This window comes from Camelina sativa, chromosome 8 (assembly GCF_030686135.1).
Source record: "Camelina sativa cultivar CO46 ecotype springtype chromosome 8, ASM3068613v1".
In the NCBI taxonomy this organism is placed as follows: Eukaryota; Viridiplantae; Streptophyta; class Magnoliopsida; order Brassicales; family Brassicaceae; genus Camelina; species Camelina sativa.
This window is the reverse complement of record NC_141887.1, coordinates 28,117,520-28,141,171: the sequence shown is the minus strand read 5'-3', so window position 1 is coordinate 28,141,171 and position 23,652 is coordinate 28,117,520. Positions and strand designations below refer to the sequence as shown.

General features: G+C 37.9%; 4 protein-coding genes across 15 annotated transcripts; 3 read left to right on the top strand and 1 right to left on the bottom strand.

Annotated features, from left to right (window-relative positions):
- Positions 1-369: 369 nt before the first annotated feature.
- LOC104708663 (uncharacterized) lies at positions 370-3,479 on the bottom strand. The gene is made up of 2 exons (XM_087460779.1): positions 3,125-3,479; positions 370-2,726 (listed from the first exon to the last, which is right to left on the bottom strand). The coding sequence occupies exon 2, from the start codon at positions 2,691-2,693 to the stop codon at positions 891-893; it is 1,803 nt and encodes a 600-aa protein (XP_087316905.1). The 5' UTR covers positions 2,694-2,726; positions 3,125-3,479; the 3' UTR covers positions 370-890.
- A 4,440-nt stretch (positions 3,480-7,919) lies between these two features.
- On the top strand, positions 7,920-17,454 carry LOC104708662 (transcriptional activator DEMETER). 7 transcript variants are annotated; one of them, XR_015563441.1, is made up of 20 exons: positions 7,920-8,049; positions 8,408-9,215; positions 9,423-11,561; positions 11,662-12,003; positions 12,367-12,457; positions 12,692-13,906; positions 13,979-14,078; positions 14,172-14,256; positions 14,337-14,428; positions 14,509-14,577; positions 14,687-14,723; positions 14,807-14,889; positions 15,129-15,572; positions 15,852-15,888; positions 15,972-16,029; positions 16,234-16,373; positions 16,461-16,526; positions 16,619-16,733; positions 16,854-16,892; positions 16,998-17,454. XR_015563441.1 is itself a non-coding variant. In XM_087460773.1 (20 exons), the coding sequence occupies exons 6-20, from the start codon at positions 12,932-12,934 to the stop codon at positions 17,099-17,101; spliced, it is 2,424 nt and encodes an 807-aa protein (XP_087316899.1). In that variant the 5' UTR covers positions 7,920-8,049; positions 8,408-9,215; positions 9,423-11,561; positions 11,662-12,003; positions 12,367-12,457; positions 12,692-12,931; the 3' UTR covers positions 17,102-17,454. The 7 variants fall into 7 exon arrangements, 2 of the variants coding, with proteins under 2 accessions (XP_087316899.1, XP_087316898.1); XR_015563439.1 differs by having other exon boundaries at positions 12,553-13,906; XR_015563438.1 differs by having other exon boundaries at positions 12,553-13,906; positions 13,999-14,082; positions 16,998-17,324.
- Positions 17,455-17,910: 456 nt separating this feature from the next.
- LOC104709943 (uncharacterized) lies at positions 17,911-21,482 on the top strand. Of its 5 annotated transcripts, none has more exons than XR_015563445.1 (12): positions 17,911-18,014; positions 18,145-18,170; positions 18,298-18,426; positions 18,540-18,659; positions 18,768-18,887; positions 18,998-19,164; positions 19,233-19,401; positions 19,608-19,833; positions 19,954-19,995; positions 20,117-20,165; positions 20,261-20,872; positions 21,301-21,482. XR_015563445.1 is itself a non-coding variant. In XM_087460781.1 (11 exons), exons 1-11 carry the CDS (start codon positions 17,994-17,996, stop codon positions 20,386-20,388), a joined length of 1,116 nt encoding a protein of 371 aa, XP_087316907.1. In that variant the 5' UTR covers positions 17,911-17,993; the 3' UTR covers positions 20,389-20,635. The 5 variants fall into 5 exon arrangements, 1 of the variants encoding a protein (XP_087316907.1); XR_015563448.1 differs by having other exon boundaries at positions 17,941-18,014; positions 19,252-19,401; XR_015563447.1 differs by having other exon boundaries at positions 17,941-18,014; positions 19,243-19,401.
- Positions 20,628-23,037, top strand: LOC147940555 (uncharacterized). 2 transcript variants are annotated; one of them, XM_087460783.1, is made up of 11 exons: positions 20,628-20,767; positions 20,894-21,040; positions 21,143-21,265; positions 21,357-21,482; positions 21,577-21,740; positions 21,813-21,858; positions 22,052-22,199; positions 22,293-22,380; positions 22,500-22,541; positions 22,645-22,693; positions 22,798-23,037. In XM_087460783.1, the coding sequence occupies exons 2-11, from the start codon at positions 21,012-21,014 to the stop codon at positions 22,889-22,891; spliced, it is 909 nt and encodes a 302-aa protein (XP_087316909.1). In that variant the 5' UTR covers positions 20,628-20,767; positions 20,894-21,011; the 3' UTR covers positions 22,892-23,037. The 2 variants fall into 2 exon arrangements, with proteins under 2 accessions (XP_087316909.1, XP_087316908.1); XM_087460782.1 differs by lacking the exon at positions 20,628-20,767 and having other exon boundaries at positions 20,838-21,040.
- Positions 23,038-23,652: the final 615 nt, after the last annotated feature.

The following is a 23,652-nucleotide window of genomic DNA, read 5'->3' as shown; positions in this document are numbered from 1 at the left end:
AGACTATCATCATACCAATATTTGTTTCTTAATGCCACATCTTTCTTTTTAAAAAAAAACATTATCATCATATCATAAAATTATCATTCCTACCAAAAAAAATATCATAAATTTAGCATCATACTGATAATACAATTGTTTTCTAATGCTAGCTTGATATTTTCTCTAAACAAATAGCACTACAAAGTTCATTAATACTAATCGTTTATTAATTAAGCATGCTGAATTTGGAGAATCGGACCTAGATTAGAAATACTAATCTTTGTTGGCCAGCTAGATCAAGTGCAATTTCTGATTTCATTAATAAAAGATTATGCTTTCATAAATAAAACTTAAGCATGTCAATTATGCTTTCATAAAAAAACAAAATTTATCAACTAATAAATCTGTTGCACTTTTTGATTCCAAACTTTGACAAACCCCTGCACATACGAAAACAGTTGACCGGAAGGGAGGAGAAGATACAAACAAAACTTGGACAAATCGGAACTTGAAGTTCCGAGAAAACAAGGAATCTTCTGTATCACCCAATAAGATATTACAGAATCAAAAACAAACTTGGCACATACGTATATATGCAGTATGTAACTCACCACAATAAAATCACAGAACAATATACACAACGCATCATCATCCTACTACAAGTCAGAATTTGCAATCCACGAAGCAGAATAGTAAAGAGGAGGGGAAAGATAAAGACGAGCTCAGATCATAATACCTCTCGTGGTAATAGCTCAATAACGTAACAGCATTTCGCCCTCGGGTTTGGTCCAAGCTGCAGATGATACTGGGCTTGCCCACGGTTTGGTTGGTTACCCGGTGGGTTAGATCCAGTGGCGTCAAAGAGGTAGTAAAATTGTAGACTTGTCTGTCGTCTTGGAGAGCTTCACCTAATTATCTGTGTCCATGCATTTCTCAAGGGTTTTACTACTGGTACACTCCTGAAGAGCCTTGGCGTTCAGTTCTCTGCCAAATCTCCAGACATAGTTGAGGCCAACAAGAAGCTCGGTAATGATGGCTTCCGTCTTCTGCTGGTTTGCAAAGAACAGGGTTTGTGCAAGAACGATGTGCGTCCTTGAAACCAAGCTTTGGTGCTCGTAACTCCGCTCGGATTGCCATTTTATCATGTTGTGAGCTAACGGACCCAGCCATTCCAAGATACCTGCCATTGCGTCAGTCCACTCTTTCGCTAGTCCTGGATCATACACCGTGGAAGAACTCAAGTTTTTTGAGTAGGGCTTTAGTCTTTCTCTAAGGGATGTTCTCACGCTCGCCGGTAACATGTTGTAAAGGTCGTCTCTTGCATCATCGCCTATCAAGTGAGGAGATGCAACAAATCTCTCTATCACGATGATAACATTAGCATAGTGTAATGCTAAGCAAGCAGCACCGAGGGTATTAGGAGCAGCATCTGACAACTTCGGTCGGGAAGGAAGTGTCAAGTTTTCAACGAAAACAGCGTTAGAATTTCCTTCAAGAATGTGATGCTCAGCACTACTATTCCTAGCTCCATTCCGGGTCCTAGTACTAAGAGGAGTAATCCCATCTTGGGACACCATGCAGCCTTTAAACGGGCCAACCTGAGTTAACCGGTTGGGTTTCGATTGCTTTTTCACTGAGGAAATTGAAGGCCTTTCCGGGGTCTGCCCCATCTTTTTGTTGTTTTTGCCCATTCCCATTAGTGGTCCTGATTTGGAGGTGATTTTACCAAGCGGACCTGAGTAAAACTTGAAACGTTTGTGTTTTTCTGCAACAAGAGGACCTGACTTAGGAGGGGATTCGGCGCTGAGAGAACCCGAAAGGAAATCACTCATCTTTGTGGACCTTGTAGCAGCTGAACCCGATGCAGGACCCGTAAATCTTCCAAGGGGACCAGAAGCAAATCTAGGAATACCGCTAGTCTCAGATTTATGAGAAATAGGAGTTAAAATTGTAGAAACCGAGTGACTGCGGCCAATGAAATCAGAATCTGCAGAGCTAACATCACTAGCCTCCAATCTGTAACTAATGCCGAAAACATGTTTAGTCCTGCTAAGGATTGTGAAAACTGATCTAACCAAGAGAAGGACGGTATAGTCAAAAGTACGGTTCCAAAGAGAGACATCCCGCAGATTCCTCACTTCATGTCGTTTCCACGTAACTTTTTTCTGATACTCCAAAAGATTGTCAGTAGCAGATTCATTGCTCCTCATTCTCTTGTAAGTCTGTTCAAGATCCGCCAAAATCTCAGTCTCCTGGTAGAGGCTAGCATTTGACGCGATGAAACGTTCCATTTTCTTGGCTTTTTTATCCATCTTCTTCCAGCCAAACTGCCACCCATAAGGGTCAGTTCCAGTCTTCATCATCTCACTAAAACAAGTCTCAAAGCTCTTCAGCTTGGGATCATTGCATTTCCTAGCAAGCCTAGCAACAGCTTTGGCTACGTTCTCAATGCTCTCCATCAACTCATCGCGTATTAACCTGACGATGAAATCATCGTCTTCAGAAACTAGCTTCTTAATACCGGTGGAATGCGTAATCTCTTCCCTAAGCCTTGCAACATTCTTATCACTAAGTGACTGCCACAAATGAACAAGCTTGGACAGCAAACTCGCAACCTCAAACGCTAATACCTCAAGCACCGCCTTATCTTTATGACCATCATGTTTCTTTGGAAACCTCCACAGATTACGAAACCAAGTCTCTGAAACCATCCTCTCTCTCTCTCTCTCTCTCTCTCTCTCAACCTGCTTTCCAACAAAGAAACAATTACAATCAACAGCTAAAAAATTAACACATCTGGAACCAAAACAGTGAGTAAATACAATCAAATCCAAGCATCAAGAAGTAGTAATAACTCTTACACAAGCAACGAAGAAATTGGTGAAATCTAACTACAGAATCGCCCAAATATTTACCAACCAACCCCAAATCGGGTTGTAAGAAGTATACAAACACAGCTTAACGCGTTCATGAAAAAATCGAATTCAATAAAGAGACCCATGATTTTGAATTAGGAATTGTCGGCAAATCGAGAAGAATAAACCGACACGGCAACAGTAACCCAACAAAAAAAAAAAAAAAGCAAGGAAGCGCGTAAGAATGATACAGTGGGGGAGGGGGGAGATAGAAGAGAGAATCTTACCGATCATTCGAGGAAAAGATGTGAATCAGAGAAAAATCTGGAAAAAGAAGAGATATTAAGAGAGGAGGGAAGAGAGAGAAGAAGAAAGTGGGGAGGAGGAAGATGCAGTGAAGACTGCTATAGCCACATCCCACATGGTGTGTGAGAGAGAGAAAGAGAAAGAGAAAGAGAGATGTTAAAGCAAGCAGCTAATTGTGGAGAGAGAGAGAGAGAGAGAGAGAGAGAGAGAGAGAGAGTGAGCGAGTCAAGTTCGTCGTGTTATTTTAGAATCCTATATTTCGCCATTTCTTTTATATTTTTTTTTTCTTGTTTACTACTTTATAATTATATTCAGACTATTTACTTATTCTGTCTCAAATCTTTTTGATTGTCACTTTTTGAACCTATAAATGTTTAACAATTTCACAAAAATTTGTTTTTTAATCTAATTAACATGTGAAATTTCCTTGGCATATAAATAAATATAAAGAAAACAGTGAGAAATTTCCTATTTTTAAACACAAAAGTAAAACATTTATAAACATATATCAGAATATTTAAACAAACGGTTAAGAATAACATAAATAAAATATGAGAAATATCCTAAAATAGCACTAAAACAAGTTTTTTTTTCCAAATTTAGCACACATTTCATAATTTTCCAAAATAACACTATTTAACCCATTAAAATATTAAAAATTAATTTTTAGAATTTTGTTTTTTAGGTTTGGGTTCTCAATTTCACATTTATGGGTATAGTTTTGAGAGGTAGGGTTTAGTATTTTGAATTCAGGATTTAATTTTCATAAATTAATAGATTAATAAATGCTATTTTTGGAATTTTAGAGATGTTGTGCTAATTTTTGAACAAAAACTTATTTTTGTGCTATTTTAGAGAATCTCCCATAAAATATTTATATAATTTTTTTTCAAAGTTTTTCAAATTCAATTACGGTCACGAAAGAGAAAGTGGACGTTTAACGGAATTTCCATGCAACTTTAAATCTTTTGTTGAATTCAAAAAAAACTTAATAACTAAGGATATTTATTAGATCATATATATGTTGTTGTTGTCGTCTCGATAATCATAATTTATTGATACATGGAAAATTAATCATCCACGATGACGAACTTGTATAAAAATAACTAACAATGCACGTGATTACAATCAGTGACAGATTTTTTTTTCTAAAAATAGAATTGCTTTAATTAGCGAACCTCAATATATGTACATATGCTACAAAATCTTTCCTTTGTTGAATAGACCGGGACGATCGATTCTCTCCCTTGTAGTTTACAAAGAAAAAAAAAATCAAGAATTTAATGGGCATAACATAACAAAACAATTGGTTGTAATTGAGTCCATAGATTTTCTAGGACCAGCTCTAATCACGACATCTATCTTAAATTGTAAGTTGCAACTTGTAACACAGTTATAAATTTGAATTTGTTTTTTTTTTTTTTTAATTTGTTTTTATAGTATGAGAAAGTTATAGAAACAATAAGGTCATTGGTCAACAATCAGAGAAAGGAAGCTACCATAATATAATTCTCTTCAATTAATTAACAACTTCTAAATATAAAACTAGAAATTTGTACAAACTTAAATATTCAAACAGTTTTAACTTGAGAGAAACGCTAGGAAAAAATTGACCTAACTAGTTTGATTGACGTTGAACTTGTCAATATGAAAGCGATATATATAAATATATAAGTCTTAATTATCTGCAAGTTTGTTTTTTTTTTGAAAAGGTGTGGAGTGGATTGTTACTTGTTGGAGCATGCGTTTGTTTTTTTTTTACGATAATAATAAAACGTTCTGAGTTTTGACTTTTGCCATACCCATAAACATAATGTTTACGAGTGAAGATATATGGAGATTACAACAAATGAATATTGTCTTCTGATTATGAGACGCGTACTTTTTAGTTGACAAAAAACTACTATTACACCAAATATGCCACTAGAAATAGAAACGTTGACCTATATTGTATCTATGTCAATTAACGTAATGATGATGGTTACAAAAAACGTTAAGCAGATTCTTAAGATAATCTCTTTATTTTGGTATGTGAGCAATTTGTAATCTATGTCAATCAATGTGTTACAATATAACTGATTTGCATGATCACCTAGAAATATAATTTTGCGTAAATGTATTTCCACATGAGAGAGATAAACTTTTTTTCTCAAGGAAAACGTTAAATTTGGTATATGATGATGAAATTATTGTCACAAAATATCACCTTTTAACAAAAAGAAATCGTATGTCCATTACTACAATGTTGACTATAGAATCAAAGTATATATAGTCAACAGAAAATTCAAAATTCTTACATCGGCTATAAATTCTGAAATAGAGCAAGAATCTTATAATAATGTTTCGTGAGTCGCTCAGACGGAAAAAGGAAAAAGGAAAAAAAAGGTGAGACACGTTACACGTAACTCGTGACTTGGGGTGAACGCGGAAAAGAAATTTAACATATGGGAGTCAAATTAAAAATACAGAAAAATAAAAGGAGCAGCAGATAATAAACATGGGATCAGATCACCTTTATTTGGTTGAAAATAGGATTATCCGGAAAGATGAGGGACTAAAGTGAAAGTATTCGGGGGTAGGAAGAGATCCGTCACAATCATTAATGGCCATCACGCGGAAACTTGTCGTTTATACAATTCCTTAACCATCGGGTCGGGTTTTATATTCCAATTGGGTCCAAAGTATTGTTTAAATTACTCATCAGTTAGTGTGATTTTTTTTTTTTTTTTTTTTTTGTCAAATAACTTGATTTGAATTCAAGTAATATCAAGTACAAAAGAGGGATACAAAGATCCAAAGTCTGAAACAAAGGTAAACAAAGGCATTCCCCAATACCAAATAAAGATAGATAAATTACATCGACCATTAATCCAAGAGAGCTTTGAGTCACTAACTAAGAAGCAAATGACACATGAGAGATCATGATATGTCGATAACTCTTTCACGAGGATTTTCATGGAAGGTGAGATGGTCCCTGTCAAACAAAGATTCGGAGACGTTGAAAGTGTAGTCATGGCTAAGCGTCTCACCGGCGTGAGCTGAGCTAATTGAGGTAGTACAAGGGCCATAACAAAAGACTTCATGAGCTTGGGAGCAAAAGAACTCACCAATGAAGCTATTAGGAGGATGCACCTAAAATAAGTGAAGGACCGTAATATAACAGGTGGAGTCTCTCTCGCATAAGAGCTTTGGCTATGGAGATTAAGGCTTCCACACAAAGTTTGTAGCCGGCGTAACACAGGCAAGTAATAACTCAAATTAACTGGCGTTTGGTGAATGGTGGTTGCTAATGGTATTAGCATTGGAGGATGACTGAAGTCGCTAGCTAGAATTGACAAAGGGTGATTATTGGCTAAGGGTCTACCAAAGACATAATCAAGCTGGTGGCAATATAAATTCAGAACTAAGTCGCCTAAACACTTCTGAGCCAAGGGAGAAGGGATTATTACCATATAAAGAGCAAATACCAGGGTTCTATCTAACTGATTAAACAAGCATAGCAGTCCAATCGGTGTATTCCGCAGAAGGAGTCTTCGGCCTAAGCGGGTATACTCACGATCTGGACCTTGATACGAGCTATGACTTATTAAAGAGAAAGAATAGGTTGACCTGATTTTTTGGACAATGGGCTTAGGATAATGAACTGTTAATGGGCCGACTTTGTGGATCAAGCCCACCAAGAGAACACTAGGGTTTTCACATGATGGCCAACAATATGACAAACTGCGGCGGCTGGTCGGAGTGGGTGAATGAACTGGACGTGAGAGGAGCATCTCCGGTGAACACAAAATCATCCTTGCCAAGCTCTGATGGTGGTGAGTGGTTAGAGCGGAGGTCCAAACGTTCGGTAAAACCATGACCCTGAAGAAAGGTTCGCCGTGCGCCGTCGACGTCTTCACCCGGAAAGGCGCATCTGATGGCTTAAAAGAAAGATCTTTTGCCATCAACAAAACCAAGGTTAAGGCTTCTTCAAGTGAGAACAAGATTCCGATTTTTGACTTGTACAAAGCAGTGGACAATCGATCCGCTATCGCAGAAGCTGGGTTTATGTAGAGAAAGGTGGAGTTCGCCGGAAGACACCTTCTGTCTTTGTGATAGAACCAGCCCAGATCTGCAGTTTGCATGATTATAAGGAGTTGCCAAAAGGTTAAAAAAATGGGGAAAAAATGCAAAAGGAGAAAAGGAAACAAAGAAAGATTAAAGCAGGGAAGAAATTAAGCAGAGGAACTCCCGACGTCGGCGAGCCGAAGCTCCGCCGATGCCGGAGGAAGTTTGAGAAAAGGTTGCTTCGATGTCTGCGCCTGGGAGAGAAAAGTCGTCTATCCTATTTTATTTGGTCCAGTTAATGTGAATTAGAAACGAAAATAGTGGTAAAACAAACACGAGTACGAGATATATTTTAAAAAATGTGTAAAAAAATTTTGACCGCTAAAAAAAAAGGTATTAAATGCCAATTAAATAAACGTGTTAACATGCTTATTAATACTACTTACGTATTAATTAAGTTTAGAAGAAGAACAAACAATTAATAAATTTACTGAACAGTATGATTCTATTGAACATATAATAAGGCCCAAAAAAAAAACGCTACTTACGTTGCTTCATCTTGGCGTTGTCATCAGTAATTTGACTGAATCAAATCAACTTTGAATGCTTAAACCATTTTAAAAGGATTAATGACAATTAATTGAACAAAATACAGAAACTTAAAGCAACAAATCCTGGTGTGGTGGATATAGTTTTGGGCTTCAGGGCCCAATATTTATAATTGCTATATCTGACTCACTTGGTTTCTTCTACATGTCACCAGTCTCTCTCTCTCTCTTGTGCTTATCTATCTCTAACGGCAGAGCTGACTCAGTTTTCTCCGGCATTGACTCGCCTGAGAATCAGAAGCTCAGACCTGGTGAGCTTTCTAGCTCCATTTATCGTTTATTTGATTATTATTATTTCCTGTTTCATTTATCTGGAATTTGTTCAGCTGTTACAACATCTTCCGATCACGAGAAGATTCACAATTTCTTATTTCTGTTTTTGATTATAATCTCAGCCATTTACACCTGAGAAATTTTTGATTAATGCGTAATAAGAACCCAGATTTGCGTTTATCTTCCTTTCCCAGAAACATTGTCTACTTTATTTTTGACGTTTCTCATTTTTTTTTTTTTTTGGATTCCAGCTATCACTATCTTTCAAATTAAATGTGTTTCTTGTTGTGTCGATAAAGAAAAATATCTGAATATTTTTTTTATTTACTTGTGCAGATTCTTATGTTGATGTCGCCTTAAAATGAGTGTTCATCCTTCTAGCCTGGTTTTGGTGTTTGGGGAGAGCTAGGAGAGAGTCAAGGTGAGTAGGTAGAAACAATTTGTGGAGAATTTGGATTAGGTATTGCATTAGTGATAGGGTTGAAGGGGTAGTGATTTTCTAGGGCTTATTAGTTTGGTATGAATTCGAGGGCTGATGATCCTGGGGATAGCTATTTTCGAGTTCCTTTGGAGAATCAAACTCAACAAGAGTTCCAACTCAGGGGTTCTTGGATTCCATTTACACCCAAGAAACCTCTGCAAGGTACATCAAGTCTGATCGTAGATGAGAGAGTGATGCACCAGGATCTAAATGGGGTTCCTCCAGGTGGTGAGTTTGAAGAGAGGGGATTCTGCAACAGTGGTGCTTTACGTGATCTTAACTATGCGGTGCAGGGAATGGATCAAAATGGGGTTTATAACCATGGTGCTCATCAGGGGGTGACAAACACAAATAGGGTGGTTAATAACTTAGAAGGATCATATGCTCAAGGTAGGAGTAATAGTGAGAGAGATCTTTTGGGCAGGAGTGATGCAAATTCTCCTTTAGCACCTGTTATTAGAAACACCACCGGTAACGTAGAGCTGGTCAATGGAAAATTTACTTCAGATGTGGGTATGGTAAACAGTTCTTTCGTCCAAAGTGGTAGTTCTCAAGCTGGCTGTACAGAGTTTGAATTGGACGACTTGTTGGATCCCGTACAGATGCCCTTCTCCTTCACAAGCCTGCTGAGTGGTGGGGATCACTTATTCCAGGTTCGTCAATGTGAGTGATCAAATCTTTTTTTCAGTTCTTTTTTTTTCTCTCGTTTTTGCAGTATTTAGTGTATCACACTACTTAGATCTTAAGGTATTCTATTCATATGTGCATGAATTAGAGAACCTTTTAAGCATGAGCCAGACTGGCACTGAATATCATCATTGGATTTCATAGACCATACCATTTTCTGAAGGAAGTCTTGGTTTTGAACAGATGGAACTCCAGCGTGTAGCAAGCCTCTTTACAATTTGAATTCACCAATTAGAAGAGAAGTAGTTGGGTCCGTCTTTCAAAGTTCGTTTCAATCTGTACCGTCAACGCCCAGTCTGTGCAGAACTGGTGAAAAGAGTGGATTCCTTGAAAAGATAACTACTACCACTGGACATGAAATCACAGAGCCGAAATCTGACAAAAGTATGAAGAGCATTGTGGACTCGTCTGTTGTTAATTCGACGGAGGTTACTAAACAAAATGATGGCAGGAGACAAGATGTTCTGGATTTTGATCTGAACATGACACCTCAGCAGAAACCCTCCAAAAGGAAAAAGAAGTTCATGCCCAAGGTGGTTGTGGAAGGCAAACCTAAAAGGAAGCCACGCAAACCTGCAACTCAGGAGAATATGAAATCTAAAGAAACGGGGAGTAGCAAAAGGAAGAAAGCTCAAAAGAAAAACTTGGAAGAATCAACTACTAAAAAGCAAGCCAATGTTGGACGTATGAGCAACAAAATCCCTGAAGTCAGACTCAAAAGTTGCAGAAAAGCTTTGAATTTTAACTTGGAGGATTCTGGAGATGCGAGGCAAGGTGACTCTGTGGCTGAATTTGTCCAGAGTGGCTCAAAGTCATTTTCTGAGATCAGAGATGCCACTGGTGGAACTAGTGGTAGTTTCCCGATTTCAGCAACACAAATAGAGCAGAGCAATGAATTGGTGGCTTCGAACCAGCCACTTGAAGCGTCAATGGGAAACCAGCCAGAAAAACTACCCAGAGTATTACAAGAAAATTATACACAATTACTGGCCAGAGACCAACAACCTGAACTATTGATAGGAAATCAGCAACCCCAGTTCCCAGTGGCAACCGATAACACCCAGTTCCCAGTGGGAAGCCAACAAGCTTGGCTTCAGATGAAAAATCAACTCACCGGCTTTCCATTCGGTAACCAAAAACCTCCCATGACCATAAGAAACCAGCAACCTTGTTTGGCCATGGGTAATCAACAACCTGTGTATCTTATAGGAACTCCACAGCCTGCATTGGTGAGTGAAAGCCAGCAACTAGGAGGTCTCCAAGGGAACAAGCAGCCTATATTTTTGAATCAGCAGACTTGTTTACCTGCTGGAAATCGACAATATGGATCACCGGCAGACTTGAATCAGCTTGTTATGTCAACCGGAGGGCAACAACATGGACTACTTATCCAAGATCAACAGCCTGGATTTTTGCTGAGAAACCAGCAACCTGGATCATCAATGAGAGGCCAGCAGTGCTGTGTACCTTTGATGAACCAGCAACCTGGAACTCTAAAAGGTTTTACTCACTTGAATCGGATGGTAGCTGCCTGCATGTCATCACCTGGGCTTCGACGTCATTTTCAGTCACAAATTCCTGCAAAAAATCTTCATGCAGAATCTGTTACCAGGAGTTTGAATGGGACTGCAGGTACATGTCAGAGAAGCAGCACTACTGGTACTTTACAGCAAGATATCCATCAAGGAAATGAGTACATCCCGTCTCATGAGAGATCCAATGGTGATTACTTTGACGTATGCAAGAAAGAATTATCTCAAAACTCTTATTTACCAACTCCATATATGGCTAGTCTTGAGGAAGCCAGAGGCTCGAAGAGACAGTATCATCGTGCATTGGGACAGGTGCATAACCATGATCTAAACTTAGCAGGTCGTTGGCCCTCTCTCCAGCGGATTGCTCAATCACAAGATGTGGAGAGACAGAACAGCACAACGTGTGCGGAATATTCTGATGCTGCAAAGAAAATTAAAATCCAGAAAGTAGTCCACGCAAATCTGCATGGCATGCCACCTGAGGTAATAGAAGTCGAGGATGATCCAACTGATGGGGCAAGAAAAGATAAAAATATTGCCAGCATCATTAAAAGTGGGCCTAAAGCAGTTTCGTGTCTAGTTCAGAAGTCCGCAGATAATGAGAAACTTATTGTCCCAAAAACGCCAGCAAGAAAGGGTCATGCAGGGAGAAAAAAATCAATACCTCCGCCTACTCATGGCTCAGAGATCCAGCTTTGGCAACCTACTCCTCCAAAGAAACCTTCATCAAGAGGTAAGGCTAAAGAGAAAGGGAGGACATCCGTACCAGATACAGGAAAATCACGAGGTAACTAATGTATTCTACTATCTCTGTGATACAATTTTGAGATTTTTCATAACTGATGTGTCCATACCAGCTCCTTAACCACTGTTATTGCATTGTATAGGTCCATCAGGAGAACTTAAATGTGAGGATTCTATTGCAGAAATAATATACAAAATGCAGAATCTCACCCTAGGAGAGAAAAGCAGAGCACAAGAGCAAAATGAACTTGTCCTGTACAGAGGAGATGGTGCAGTTGTTCCATATGAGAGCAAGAAGAAAAAACCAAGGCCTAAAGTTGACCTTGATGATGAAACAGCTCGGATATGGAATTTATTGATGGGGAACAGAGAAAAAGCTGGGGATGAAGAGATGGATAAGAAAACAGAGAAATGGTGGGAAGAAGAGAGGAGAGTTTTCCGAGGAAGGGCGGATTCGTTCATCGCCCGTATGCATCTTGTACAAGGTTAAGATTCTAAAACTCTCAACTCTATTTTTATTCACATTGCATGTCTGGATGGGAATCTCAGGCATCAGCTAAAACTTTATCCTCAAATCATAATAGTAAAGTTACTAGGGAACAATATCAAATTAGCTTACAGGCAAACATAATACCACCAACGTTTTGGTCACACATTCATTATAATACCCAAAAATGATGTTTTGTGTGCAGAATAAAAAAAAAACACTTGTTAGTAAATCATGGCAAAGAATATTGATAATGCATCTTGTGAAGAATAGTGTGCATTTATGGTGACAGCTAAATGGTTTATGTGCCTATTATTTCTGATGCTGCTTTAGATGATCAATTGAACTTAAATGTTTACAGGAGATAGACGTTTTTCACCATGGAAGGGATCGGTGGTTGATTCGGTCATTGGAGTTTTCCTTACCCAGAATGTCACGGATCACCTTTCAAGGTATATGAGTCACCTTAGTAAAATGAGCATTTCAAAGTAAAAAATATAGAAAATAACCCATGGTGAAAATAACCCATGGTGTTTTTACAATGCAGCTCTGCTTTCATGTCTCTAGCTGCTCGATTCCCTCCAAAATTAGGCAGCAATCGAGAAGATGAAAGGAGTATTAGAAGCGTAGTTATTGAGGATCCAGAAGGGTGCATTCTGAACTTAAATGATATTCCTTCGTTGCAGGAAAAGATTCAAAATCCATCTGACAAGCAAGTTTCTGAGGTTGATAGTGGATCAAAAGAGCAACAAAGAGACTGTTCAAACTCTGGAATCGAAAGATTTAATTTCTTAGAGAACAGTAGCCAGAATTTAGAAGAGGAAGTATTATCATCACAAGATTCTTTTGATCCTGCGATATTTCAGTCATGTGGGAGGGTTGGATCCAGTTCATGTTCCAAATCAGACGCCGAGTTTTCTACACCCATGTGTCAAACAAAAACTGTCAGTGGATCATCACAATCAGTGCAGACTGAAAGTCCGAACTTGTCTGTTGAAAATTTTCTCCAAGAGAATGAGAGACCGGTTCTATATGAAAGATCTAGTGAAGTTCATATACAAGAAACTACAAATGTCGTTCAGAAGAAACCTGATCTTGACAAAACAATGAACTACAAAGACCATCTCTCTTTTGGTCAGCCAAGCAATGATACTAACTGGCAAAAAAAAGGACCGACCAATCCTTTCAGTAGCTATGAGCAGAGTACGATTCGGCAGTCACATGTGCTAGACATAGAGGATTTTGGAATGCAAGGTGAAGGCCTTGGTTATTCGTGGCTGTCCATTTCACCAAGAGTTGACAGAGGAAAGAACAGAAATGTACCTCGCAGATTTTTCAGACAAGGTGGAAGTGTTCCAAGAGAATATTCAGGTCAGATCACACCATCAACGCCTCATGAATTACCAGGAATGGGATTTTCTGCTTCCGCAAGCACCCACGAAGTGCACCAGGGGGATGCCCAACATCAACCACATGAGATGAATAAAGCATCCCAGTTACAAAAAACATTTATGGAGCTGCTCAACTCTTCTGAAGAATGTCTTACAAGACAGTCTAGTAGCACACAGAACATCACAGATGGCTGTCTACCGAGGGATAGAACTCCTAAAGACGTGGTTGAATCAAATTCCATAAATAAAGAGCAGACGACAGTTGAATACAACGAGACGAATGCCACTATTGTGCGAGAGATGAAAGGGACTCTTGCTGATGGGAAAAAACCTACAAGTCAGTGGGATAGTCTCAGAAAAGATGTGGATGGGAATGAAGGGAGAAAGGAACGAAGCAAAGACAGTTTGGATTCCATAGACTATGAAGCAATAAGACGTGCTAGTATCAGTGAAATCTCCGAGGCTATTAAGCAAAGAGGAATGAATAACATGTTGGCGGTACGAATTAAGGTAAATCTACTGATTTCAGTTGAGGGCCTCTTAGTTTCTTTCAGAAGGCTTGAACATCAGTTAATTATGTAGCTATATCTACAACATTGAAGGATTTTCTTGAGCGGATAGTTAAAGATCACGGTGGTGTCGACCTTGAATGGTTGAGAGATGTTCCTCCTGACAAAGCCAAGTCGGTAACCACATTTTTAATGACTGCATGATCGATACTCAACAGTTACGTCAGACTGAGTATTAAAAAAAGTTGCTCATGATTATTTTACAGGGACTATCTCTTGAGCATAAGAGGCCTGGGTTTAAAAAGTGTCGAATGCGTGCGACTCTTGACACTCCACAATCTTGCTTTCCCTGTGAGTCATACTATTCCATTATCTACTAATAGCTTAGGATAACTCCGGCTAACTAAGCTGGGAATTGTATAAATATGAAGGTTGACACGAATGTTGGAAGGATAGCCGTTAGGCTGGGATGGGTGCCTCTACAACCTTTACCTGAATCACTTCAGTTACACCTCCTAGAGCTGTAAGTTTCTTTGTTTTTGTCATCTAAACAACTAATTGTTTTTTTTGTTTGCAAATCCTAACCGTTCAGTGTTTTTACAGATACCCAGTGCTCGAGTCCATCCAAAAATTTCTTTGGCCAAGACTCTGCAAACTCGATCAACGAACACTGTATGCTCATAAACTCTACCAAATCATCTGACTGAAAAACCAGTATTTCTACGGTAGAATTCTATTGTTTTGAGTGAAATTAATTTACGTATTTTTTTTTCTTATTTAGGTATGAATTACACTACCAGCTGATTACGTTCGGAAAGGTATTTGTTCTCATCTATCATATCGTAAATTCAAGCATTGTACAAAGAAGAGTATGTGTCTAAATCATGTGAACGCGTATCAGGTTTTCTGCACAAAGAGTAGGCCAAATTGTAATGCATGTCCAATGAGAGGAGAATGCAGACATTTTGCCAGTGCTTATGCTAGGTAAGCAAGCTTTCATGCACTTTTAGGATTTTGGGTAAATAACTAAAAATAGGCTCAGTTTCATGATAGCAAGCTGAAAAGAATATTACGAGAACAACACAAAGATCAACGTCAAAATCATGATTCCTATACACTATCAATTTAGCATGAGCTCTAGTGATCCATACATAAACACCATAATGCCTATGCCAAAGTAGGATTTCAAATATGAGATTTGATGACTGATGCCATTGTAACAGTGCAAGACTTGCTTTGCCGGCACCAGACGAGAGGAGCTTAACCAGTTCAACTCTTCCAGTCCCTCCCGAGTCCTTTACTCCTACAGCCATCCCGATGATGAAACTACCTCCTCCGCTGGAGAAGTCCCTAACTAGGGGAGCACCATCAAATAGAGGAAACTGTGAACCAATAATCGAAGAGCCATCCTCGCCCGAGCAAGAATGCACTGAGATAATAGAGAGTGACACTGAAGATGCTTACTACAATGAGGACCCTGACGAGATCCCAACAATAAAACTCAACATTGAACAGTTCGGCATGACCTTACGGGAACACATGGAAAGAAACATGGAGCTCCAAGACGGTGACATGTCAAAGGCTTTGGTTGCTTTAAATCCAACCAATACATCTATTCCAACTCCCAAACTAAAGAACATAAGCCGTCTCAGGACAGAGCACCAAGTGTAAGTTGATATCTTCTCCTATATCTTATCTTTCATATAAATTTTGGATGTTTCTAGCATGTGGGTCAGCCAGAGTTTTGGCATTTTTTATTTCCACTGACCGGCCCGAGCTGGCTCTTTGACTTGTATGCCACCCTGCATTCAACACAGTAATAAGAGATAAGCAAGCAAAAGGGATATAGATAAATGCCTATGATAGAATGACTTCAACTGTAAAGCTGTAAGCCAGGTGTAGTATATATAGACAAGGTAACTGATAAATGTGTGGTCTGTTTGCAGGTACGAGCTCCCGGATTCACATCCTCTCCTCAATGGTGTAAGTCAAATTTTTATTCTCTTTATACTCGAGCTGTTTCATTTAAACAATACTGTATAAAAATTCTCATTTGATGAAAACAGATGGATAAAAGAGAACCAGATGATCCAAGTCCTTATCTTTTAGCTATTTGGACACCAGGTGAGGATAAAACTGCTATGTTTCTTTCCTGTGTTGTCAGTATTCGAAGAACGTAAAGCTAGAACTAAAAAGCATTTGAAATAGAGTTGGTTAAAGATTAAATTTCGAGGCTGTAAATGAAAGCTAGAACGTAGAAATGGTGGATTTTATATGTATATTGGTTTTTGAGATCAGGTTAACTAATGTAGTTGTTTGGTTTGCCAGGTGAAACGGCGAATTCGGCTCAACCACCTGAACAGAAGTGTAAAGGGAAAGCTTCTGGCAAAATGTGCTTTGATGAGACTTGTCTAGAGTGTAACAGTGTGAGGGAAGCGAACTCACAGACAGTTAGAGGAACTCTTCTGGTGAGATTGTCTAGATCATTTGTATTGTTTATGAGAAAGGAAACGTGAGATACAAGCAACTAATATCGTTTTTCCTGTTACCCACAGATACCTTGTCGAACTGCTATGAGAGGAAGGTTTCCGCTCAACGGGACTTACTTTCAAGTTAACGAGGTTAGTTGTAATAAAACTCAAACAGACAGGTGACACATTTTCTTCTATTTTGCTTTAGTTCTTTATCCCCTTTGCCATTTTTTACCTTGCAGTTATTTGCAGACCATGATTCGAGTCTCAAACCCATTGATGTTCCTAGAGATTGGATATGGAAGCTCCCTAGAAGGACTGTTTACTTCGGAACGTCAGTAACATCAATATTCAGAGGTAAAAAACATTCTTAATAGATTGAGTTGGTCAAATGTCCAAAACAAAACCAAATATTTTGGAAAGATTCAGCTTCTCCATGTCCGAAGGATCTTAGAATGTTTTGTGGAATTTACGCAGGTCTTTCAACGGAGCAGATACAATACTGCTTTTGGAAAGGTACACAATGAATTCTTACTCAGAGAAATCCGAAATTACTTAGGACCAATATTGTTCTGTTCTGTGATTGAAAATTGATGAACATCTAACAATTTCTGATTGCAGGATTTGTATGTGTCCGTGGATTCGAAAAGAAGACAAGAGCACCACGTCCGTTGATGGCAAGGTTGCATTTTCCAGCGAGTAAATTGAAGAACAACAAGACCTAAAGATCAGTGGAATAAGGAATACGCATTATTAATTCTCTGCTCCCCTCTAAATAAAAAGACAAGCAAAAAGGCCTATTTAGACATTAAAAAAAAAAACAAACAAACAGGAAGCCAATTTTTTCTTCTTTCTAATTTCATTCATAGAGCAGAAGAGAGAAACAAAAGAAAATAGCAAGCAGAGGAGTTTTTTTTTAAAGTTATTTGTTTTCTCTGTAACAACAAATGGGTCTCTCTGGTTGTCACTAGCGTGGCAGATCCAATGCCTATGCACACTTCGGCAACAAGAGTTTTTAGCGTCTTTCAAACCAGCTGTTAATTGCGGCCTTGAGTAATTAATTTTTTTTTTTGAATCATCATTATTATTCATAGAAAAAAAATAAAGAGTTGAACCATAAAAATTTTGAATAATGTATCTGGCATTCATATAGAGTTAATGACAAAATGATCCACAGATCCGCAATCGATCTAATTTGACAAGGGAATGAGATCGAAGACTAAAAACTAAACAGTTTTTTCCTCTCCATAGTGATTGTTCTTCTACCTTTTTATTCAGACAAGAAGGAGAAACAAATACCATTAACATTGGAACAAAAAGCTTCACGAAACTTATATGATTCTTCTTAATAGGAAACAAAAAAACCTACACGCGTGAACATGATGGGTAATGATAATTACTAATTAGTCAATTCCCTCGATGGTTCCGAAGATTAATTAGGACCATATGGGCTTTTAATCCAGGCCAGAAATAAATTGACCGCCCCAATAATGATTTTACTTTTTTTTTTTTTTAATTATAAATACCCCTCTTCAGACCTAATTTAACCCCTAAAAGTAAAACTGTAAGATATCTTTTTCAAGGTTTATCTTATCGCCCTTCTCAACTTCTCCAACCATGAACGAATACGCCTTCGAGGTAACCATCTTCTTCTTCTTTCCCTTATGGGTTTTCTTCTGATTCACTCTATAACCCCTAGCGCGCGTGTCTCTCAATTAATGATTTCTTCACAAGTAATTTTTCTGATTATATCTTTTGTACTTTTTAGGGTCGGAAACTGCAGCCTAACTTCAGGTAATTTTATAAATTGAATTGATATTTGTATTTCCCTTTTTTATTTATTTGGTATGTGTAAGATGGATGCATATGTTCTCGTAACGTTGATGATATAAACGTACGGTATTATCAAAATAAATTGCAGGGACATTGGTAGGGTTATTGTTTCGGGATATGACACTAGCTATAGCCTTCCTCTTGACGTTGCCAAGAGATCGTTGGAAAAGCATTTCTCTTCATGTGGAGAGATCACGGATGTGGCCATTGACAACCGGTTTCGTAGCTTCACCTTCTTCCTCTAGTTAATTTTCACGTACAGCTGATCGATGATCCGTTCAAGTTAAATGCTTTAACTTAAAAATGTTTTTTTTTTTTTTTTGCATGCAGTTCTGCTTATGTATATTTTGTGGGAGAAGGCGCAGTCGATAAGGCCTTGCAACTTAATGATAGTGAATTGGATGGATGGAAGCTCACTGTTCAGCCTTTTCCGTTTCCCAATGCAAAAGAGTAAAACCACTGCATTTTTTATTATTTGGAGATTTTTAATTTGTATCTTTCTTTACATATTAACATGATGTGAATTTTTGATCATCTCGTGCCTCTTATTTATTGCAGTAAGATTATCGTAAGTGTTGAAGGATTTGACACTTGCCTTAGTCAAATTGATCTCGAGAGCGCTTTAACTCCTCTGTTCTCTCCATATGGAATGATCGAAATCCTCTTGATTAACGAGGGGTTTGTTTCTTTTGCGGCTTCTCTTCCTCTCCATTTTTTTCCCATTAAGTTATCCAATTCTCCTCTTAACTAAAATACTACTTTGTCTATTTTGTTGTTGATTTTTACAGCTCTGCTATAGCTGCTATTTACGGAAAAAACATTGCAGATAAGGCGTCTGAACTAAATGGGTTCTACATGGGAGAACGCAAATTAGCTGTTCGTTGGCTTTCTGTACCGAGAATACATTCTGTTCACTCACTCCCCTTCCGCAAGGGGCCAACTATTGCTCTCCTAGGTACGTACTACATTAATTTGTTGATTTCTTGATAACAAAGTAATACTTTTGTGGTTTATTATTTTTAGATTCCGATAGCTCTACCAGTGATGCAAAGGTTTCCTTGGGCCAGACGGAGATTGGCCCGCACTTCGGTGTACTAGCTAAAGCTTTACGTCTATCTGGTGAAGATCATGTTCACGCGGGTACAGTAGGTGGTAAACTTGAAGGAGATAATGTAGCCATTCCACAAAGCAGGTAACTGATCATTGAATACTTTTTATTTTAAACATTGAATAATCGAAAGTATTCATGTCATCATTGGGAAATATTACTAGTAGATTTATGATTGGCATTTGGCATGATTAGGTCACAATTAAAGATTGCTTATATTATGATTGTACAATGCTACTCTCAAACCTTTTCCCATCTTAATATTTTTTCTTTTTGTATTATTGCTGAAGTGAAAGATCCAAGACCCCAGAACAACCTCCTGAGAAGAAAAGGAGCTCAAACGAGGAACAGCAAACACCTGTCCGAGATGAGCTCTTTGTTGTAGATATACACATGGGCGACCCCAACGGCAAGGAGGCTAGTGTTGGAAAATGGGTATGCGCATTTAGGTCCTAATATGCATACATGATTACTGCAATGACATAGAAATTATTCAACAAGGTGGCAGTAATGTGGGTATTTTAAAAATTGACATTGTATAGGAAGGGAACAAATGCGAAAATAGAGGCCTCATATATATAATCAGTCGGTTGTTGCTTGGATGCTTATGTTCTTGTCCTTGTTAATTACATGCAGGTGAGAAACATGTCATTAAAGGATTGGATGTTGGCATTACTGGTAACCTAGCTAATCTCTTACTCGCTTTGTTGTATTCACTATATTTTTTCCAAATGTTGCCATCATATATATATATATATATGTTGTTTTGATCTCCTCTTTTGTGTAAATTATTTCAAAGGCATGCGTGTTGGTGGCAAAAGAAAGCTTACGATTCCTCCAGAAATGGGGTAAAATAATTAAAAGCCTTTTGCAAATCATTTTGCTATATCTTGTTTTATGTTTTATTTTTAATGAGAGATTATAATATTGTTTTGGCTCACAGGTATGGTGCGGAAGGTACTTCTAAGAATATTCCTCCTCACGCTTGGCTGGTGTTTGAAGTCGAACTGGCTGGTGTTTGAAGTCGAACTGATTGGTGCTGCTCGTTCTCTCCATGACATGAAAGTGTAATGATATTTAATGTCGATTCCCTCGACGGTTCGAAAGATTAGGACCATATGTGCTTAGGCCAGGCCAGAAATAAATTGACCGCCCAATAATGATTTTTTTTAAAAAAATTATAAATACCCTCTTCTGACCTAATTTAACCCCTAAAAGTAAAACTGTAAAGATATCTTTTTCAAGAGTTATCGCCCTTCTCAACTTCTCCAACCATGAACGAATTCCCCTTCGAGGTAACCTTCTTCTTCTTCTTTCCCTTATGGATTTTCTTCTGATTCACTCTCTATAACCCCCCTAGCGTGTCTCTCAATTAATGATATCTTCACAAGTAATTTTTCTGATTAGATCTTTTGTACTTTTTGGGTAAGAAATTGCAGCCTAAAATCAGGTAATTTATAAATTGAATTGATATTTGTATTTCCCTTTTTGTTTTTTGGTATTTGTAAGATGTGGGATGCATGTGTTCTCGTAACGTTGATGATATATACGTATGGTATTATCAAATAAATTGCAGTGACATTGGTAGGATTATTGTTTCGGGATATGACACTAGCCTTCCTCTTGATGATGTCGAGAGTGCGTTGAAAAAGCACTTCGCTTCATGTGGAGAGATCACGGATTTGTATCTTGCCATGAACTATTTTACGAAGATTCTCAAAAGGTTCCGTAGCTTCACCTTCTTCCTCTAGCTAGATTTACACGTACAGCTGATTGATGATCAGTTCAAGTTAAATGCTTGCTTTTGGTTTTAAAATTCATGCAGTTTTGCTTATATATATCTTGTGGGAGAAGGCGCAGTCGATAAGGCCTTGCAACTTGATGGAAGTGACGTGGGAGGATGGAATGTCTCTGTTAGGCCTTTTCCGTTTCCTGAAACTGCAAAAGAGTAAACCCACACTGCATACCTTTTTTATTCTGTAGATTCTTTTGTATCTTTTAATATCCAGGTGAATTGATATAACATCTACTTGTTGCAGTAAGGTTCTGGTAAGAGTTGAAGGACTTGACACTTCCCTTAGTAAGATTGATATCGAGAACACTCTGAATAATCTGTGGTCTTCATATGGAGAGGTCGTTATCATCAACATTTACAACGTCGAGGGGTTTGTAATCGTGACTTCTTCCTCTCATTTTCCCCAATCGTTCAAGTTATCAAATTCTCTAACTAAAGACTTGTCTCTTTGTTGCTTTTTACAGCTATGCTGTAGCTGTTATTGACGGAAAAAACATTGCAGATAGGGCGCATGAACTTAATGGGATCGACATGGGAGGACGCAAATTAGCTGTTTGTGTGCTTTCTGTACCGAGAATACACACTATCCACGCACGCCGCCGCTACCTGCCACCTTCTGCTCCCCCAGGTACTACATTACTTTGTTCTTGATTTCTTGATTTCTTGATAACAAAGTAAAACTTTTGTGGTTTATTTTTAGATTCCGATAGCTCTACCAGTGATGAAGCCTTTCCATCACAATGCAGGTAATTGACTGAATATTTTTATTTTTAACATTGAATAATCGAAAGTATTCATGTCATTGGGAAATATTAGCTAGTAGATTTATGATTGGCATTTGGCATGATTAGGTCACAATTAAAGATGGCTTTATGATGGTACAATGCTTCTTTCAAACCTTTTCCCCATCTTATATTTTTTCTGTTGGTATTATTGCAGAAGTGAAAGCTCCAAGACCCCAGATCAACCTCCTGAGAAGAAAAGGAGGTCAAAGGAGGAACAGCAAACAGCTGACCGAGATGGTGTCATTGTTGAACATTTAGTCTGCGGTGACCGCTTTGGCAAGGAGGCTAGTGTTGGAAAATGGGTATGCGCATTTAGGTCCTAATTACATGATTACTGCAATGACAAATAAACATATAATATATGTTTGAGCTCATTATATTGTCTCTGAGTGCAGGTTTTTGTCTATATCACTGCAAGGCTTAAGGAGAGTGGGGAGGTTTTCTGTTCCAATGATGGAAGAAAACCTGCTAAGTTTCGTCTAGGTTGGTATTTTGACTTGATGCGAAAATAGGGGCTTCATATATGTAATATATATATATATATATTCAGTGGGTGTTACTTGGATGCTTATTATGTGCTTGTCGTTGTTTATTACATGCAGGTCATAGACATGTCATTGAAGGAGTGGATGTTGGCGTTAATGGTAACCTAGCTAATCTCTTACTGGTTTTGTATTCGCTATGTATTTTCAAATGGTGCCATCATTTTGTTTTGATCTCTTCTCTTTTTGTAAATTATTTTTGAAGGCATGCGTGTTGGTGACCAAAGAAGGCTTACAATTCCTCCAGCAATGGGGTAAATAGTTAAAATCCTTTGCAAAAACGATTGTGATTAACCTTTTTAATGATATTTTTTATTTTAACCCTTTTAATGAGATGATAATATTGTCTGGCTCACAGGTTTGGTGCGGAAGGTCTTGGCGACACGATTCCTCCTGACGCATGGTTGGTGTATGAGGTCAATCTGGTTAATGTTGTGGATAAAAAAGATTGAAATGAATCCATTGATGAGGTTTTTTTAGGTGTGATCTAGCTTTCTTGTATGTATTTCGTGGACTTGCTGACCTATTTACTTTTTGATTACCAAAAAAAAAAACGAAACTGGAATCTATCAAATTGTTTTTTTTTTAGTCAATTCTGTGAAAATTGTTGTTATGATTTTTAGTCAATTCCGTCAACGGTTCGGAAGATTTGGACCATATGGGCTTAGTTCATGCCAGAACTAAATTTACGGTCCAATCGTTTGTTTTGAAAGATATATACGAAATGATGGCTTAAATCCATGTAATGATTACCAAAAAAACAATTCTCAAACTGTGAAAGACAGTATCTGACATGGATGGTGCGCAAGGTCTTGTCAAAGTTTGGGTGGTGTTTGATGTCAAACTGATTATTGTTAAATAAAAACTTCCTTGGAATATTTTGGCAAAAATCAAATAGTAATGTTAAATTTTCAGATATTTGGGTAAAATAGTTAGGATTAAACGATTAATCATTAATGAAAATGAAAAGAAAGAAACAAAATTGATTCGAGAATAATACTTTTGAGATGTCAAAAATGTAATTTTCTGATGGTATTTCTCTATTAGTTCTTTTTTTTTTTTTTGTGTGTGCAAATTCTCTATTAGATCTTGAATCAATTTTGTTTATTTTTTTTCATTTTCATTGACGGTTAATCCTTTAATTTTATTGTAACTGCAATAGTGTTGGACATGGGTTGCGCCCCAATATGCCACTCGGCCCAATAAGACGAGT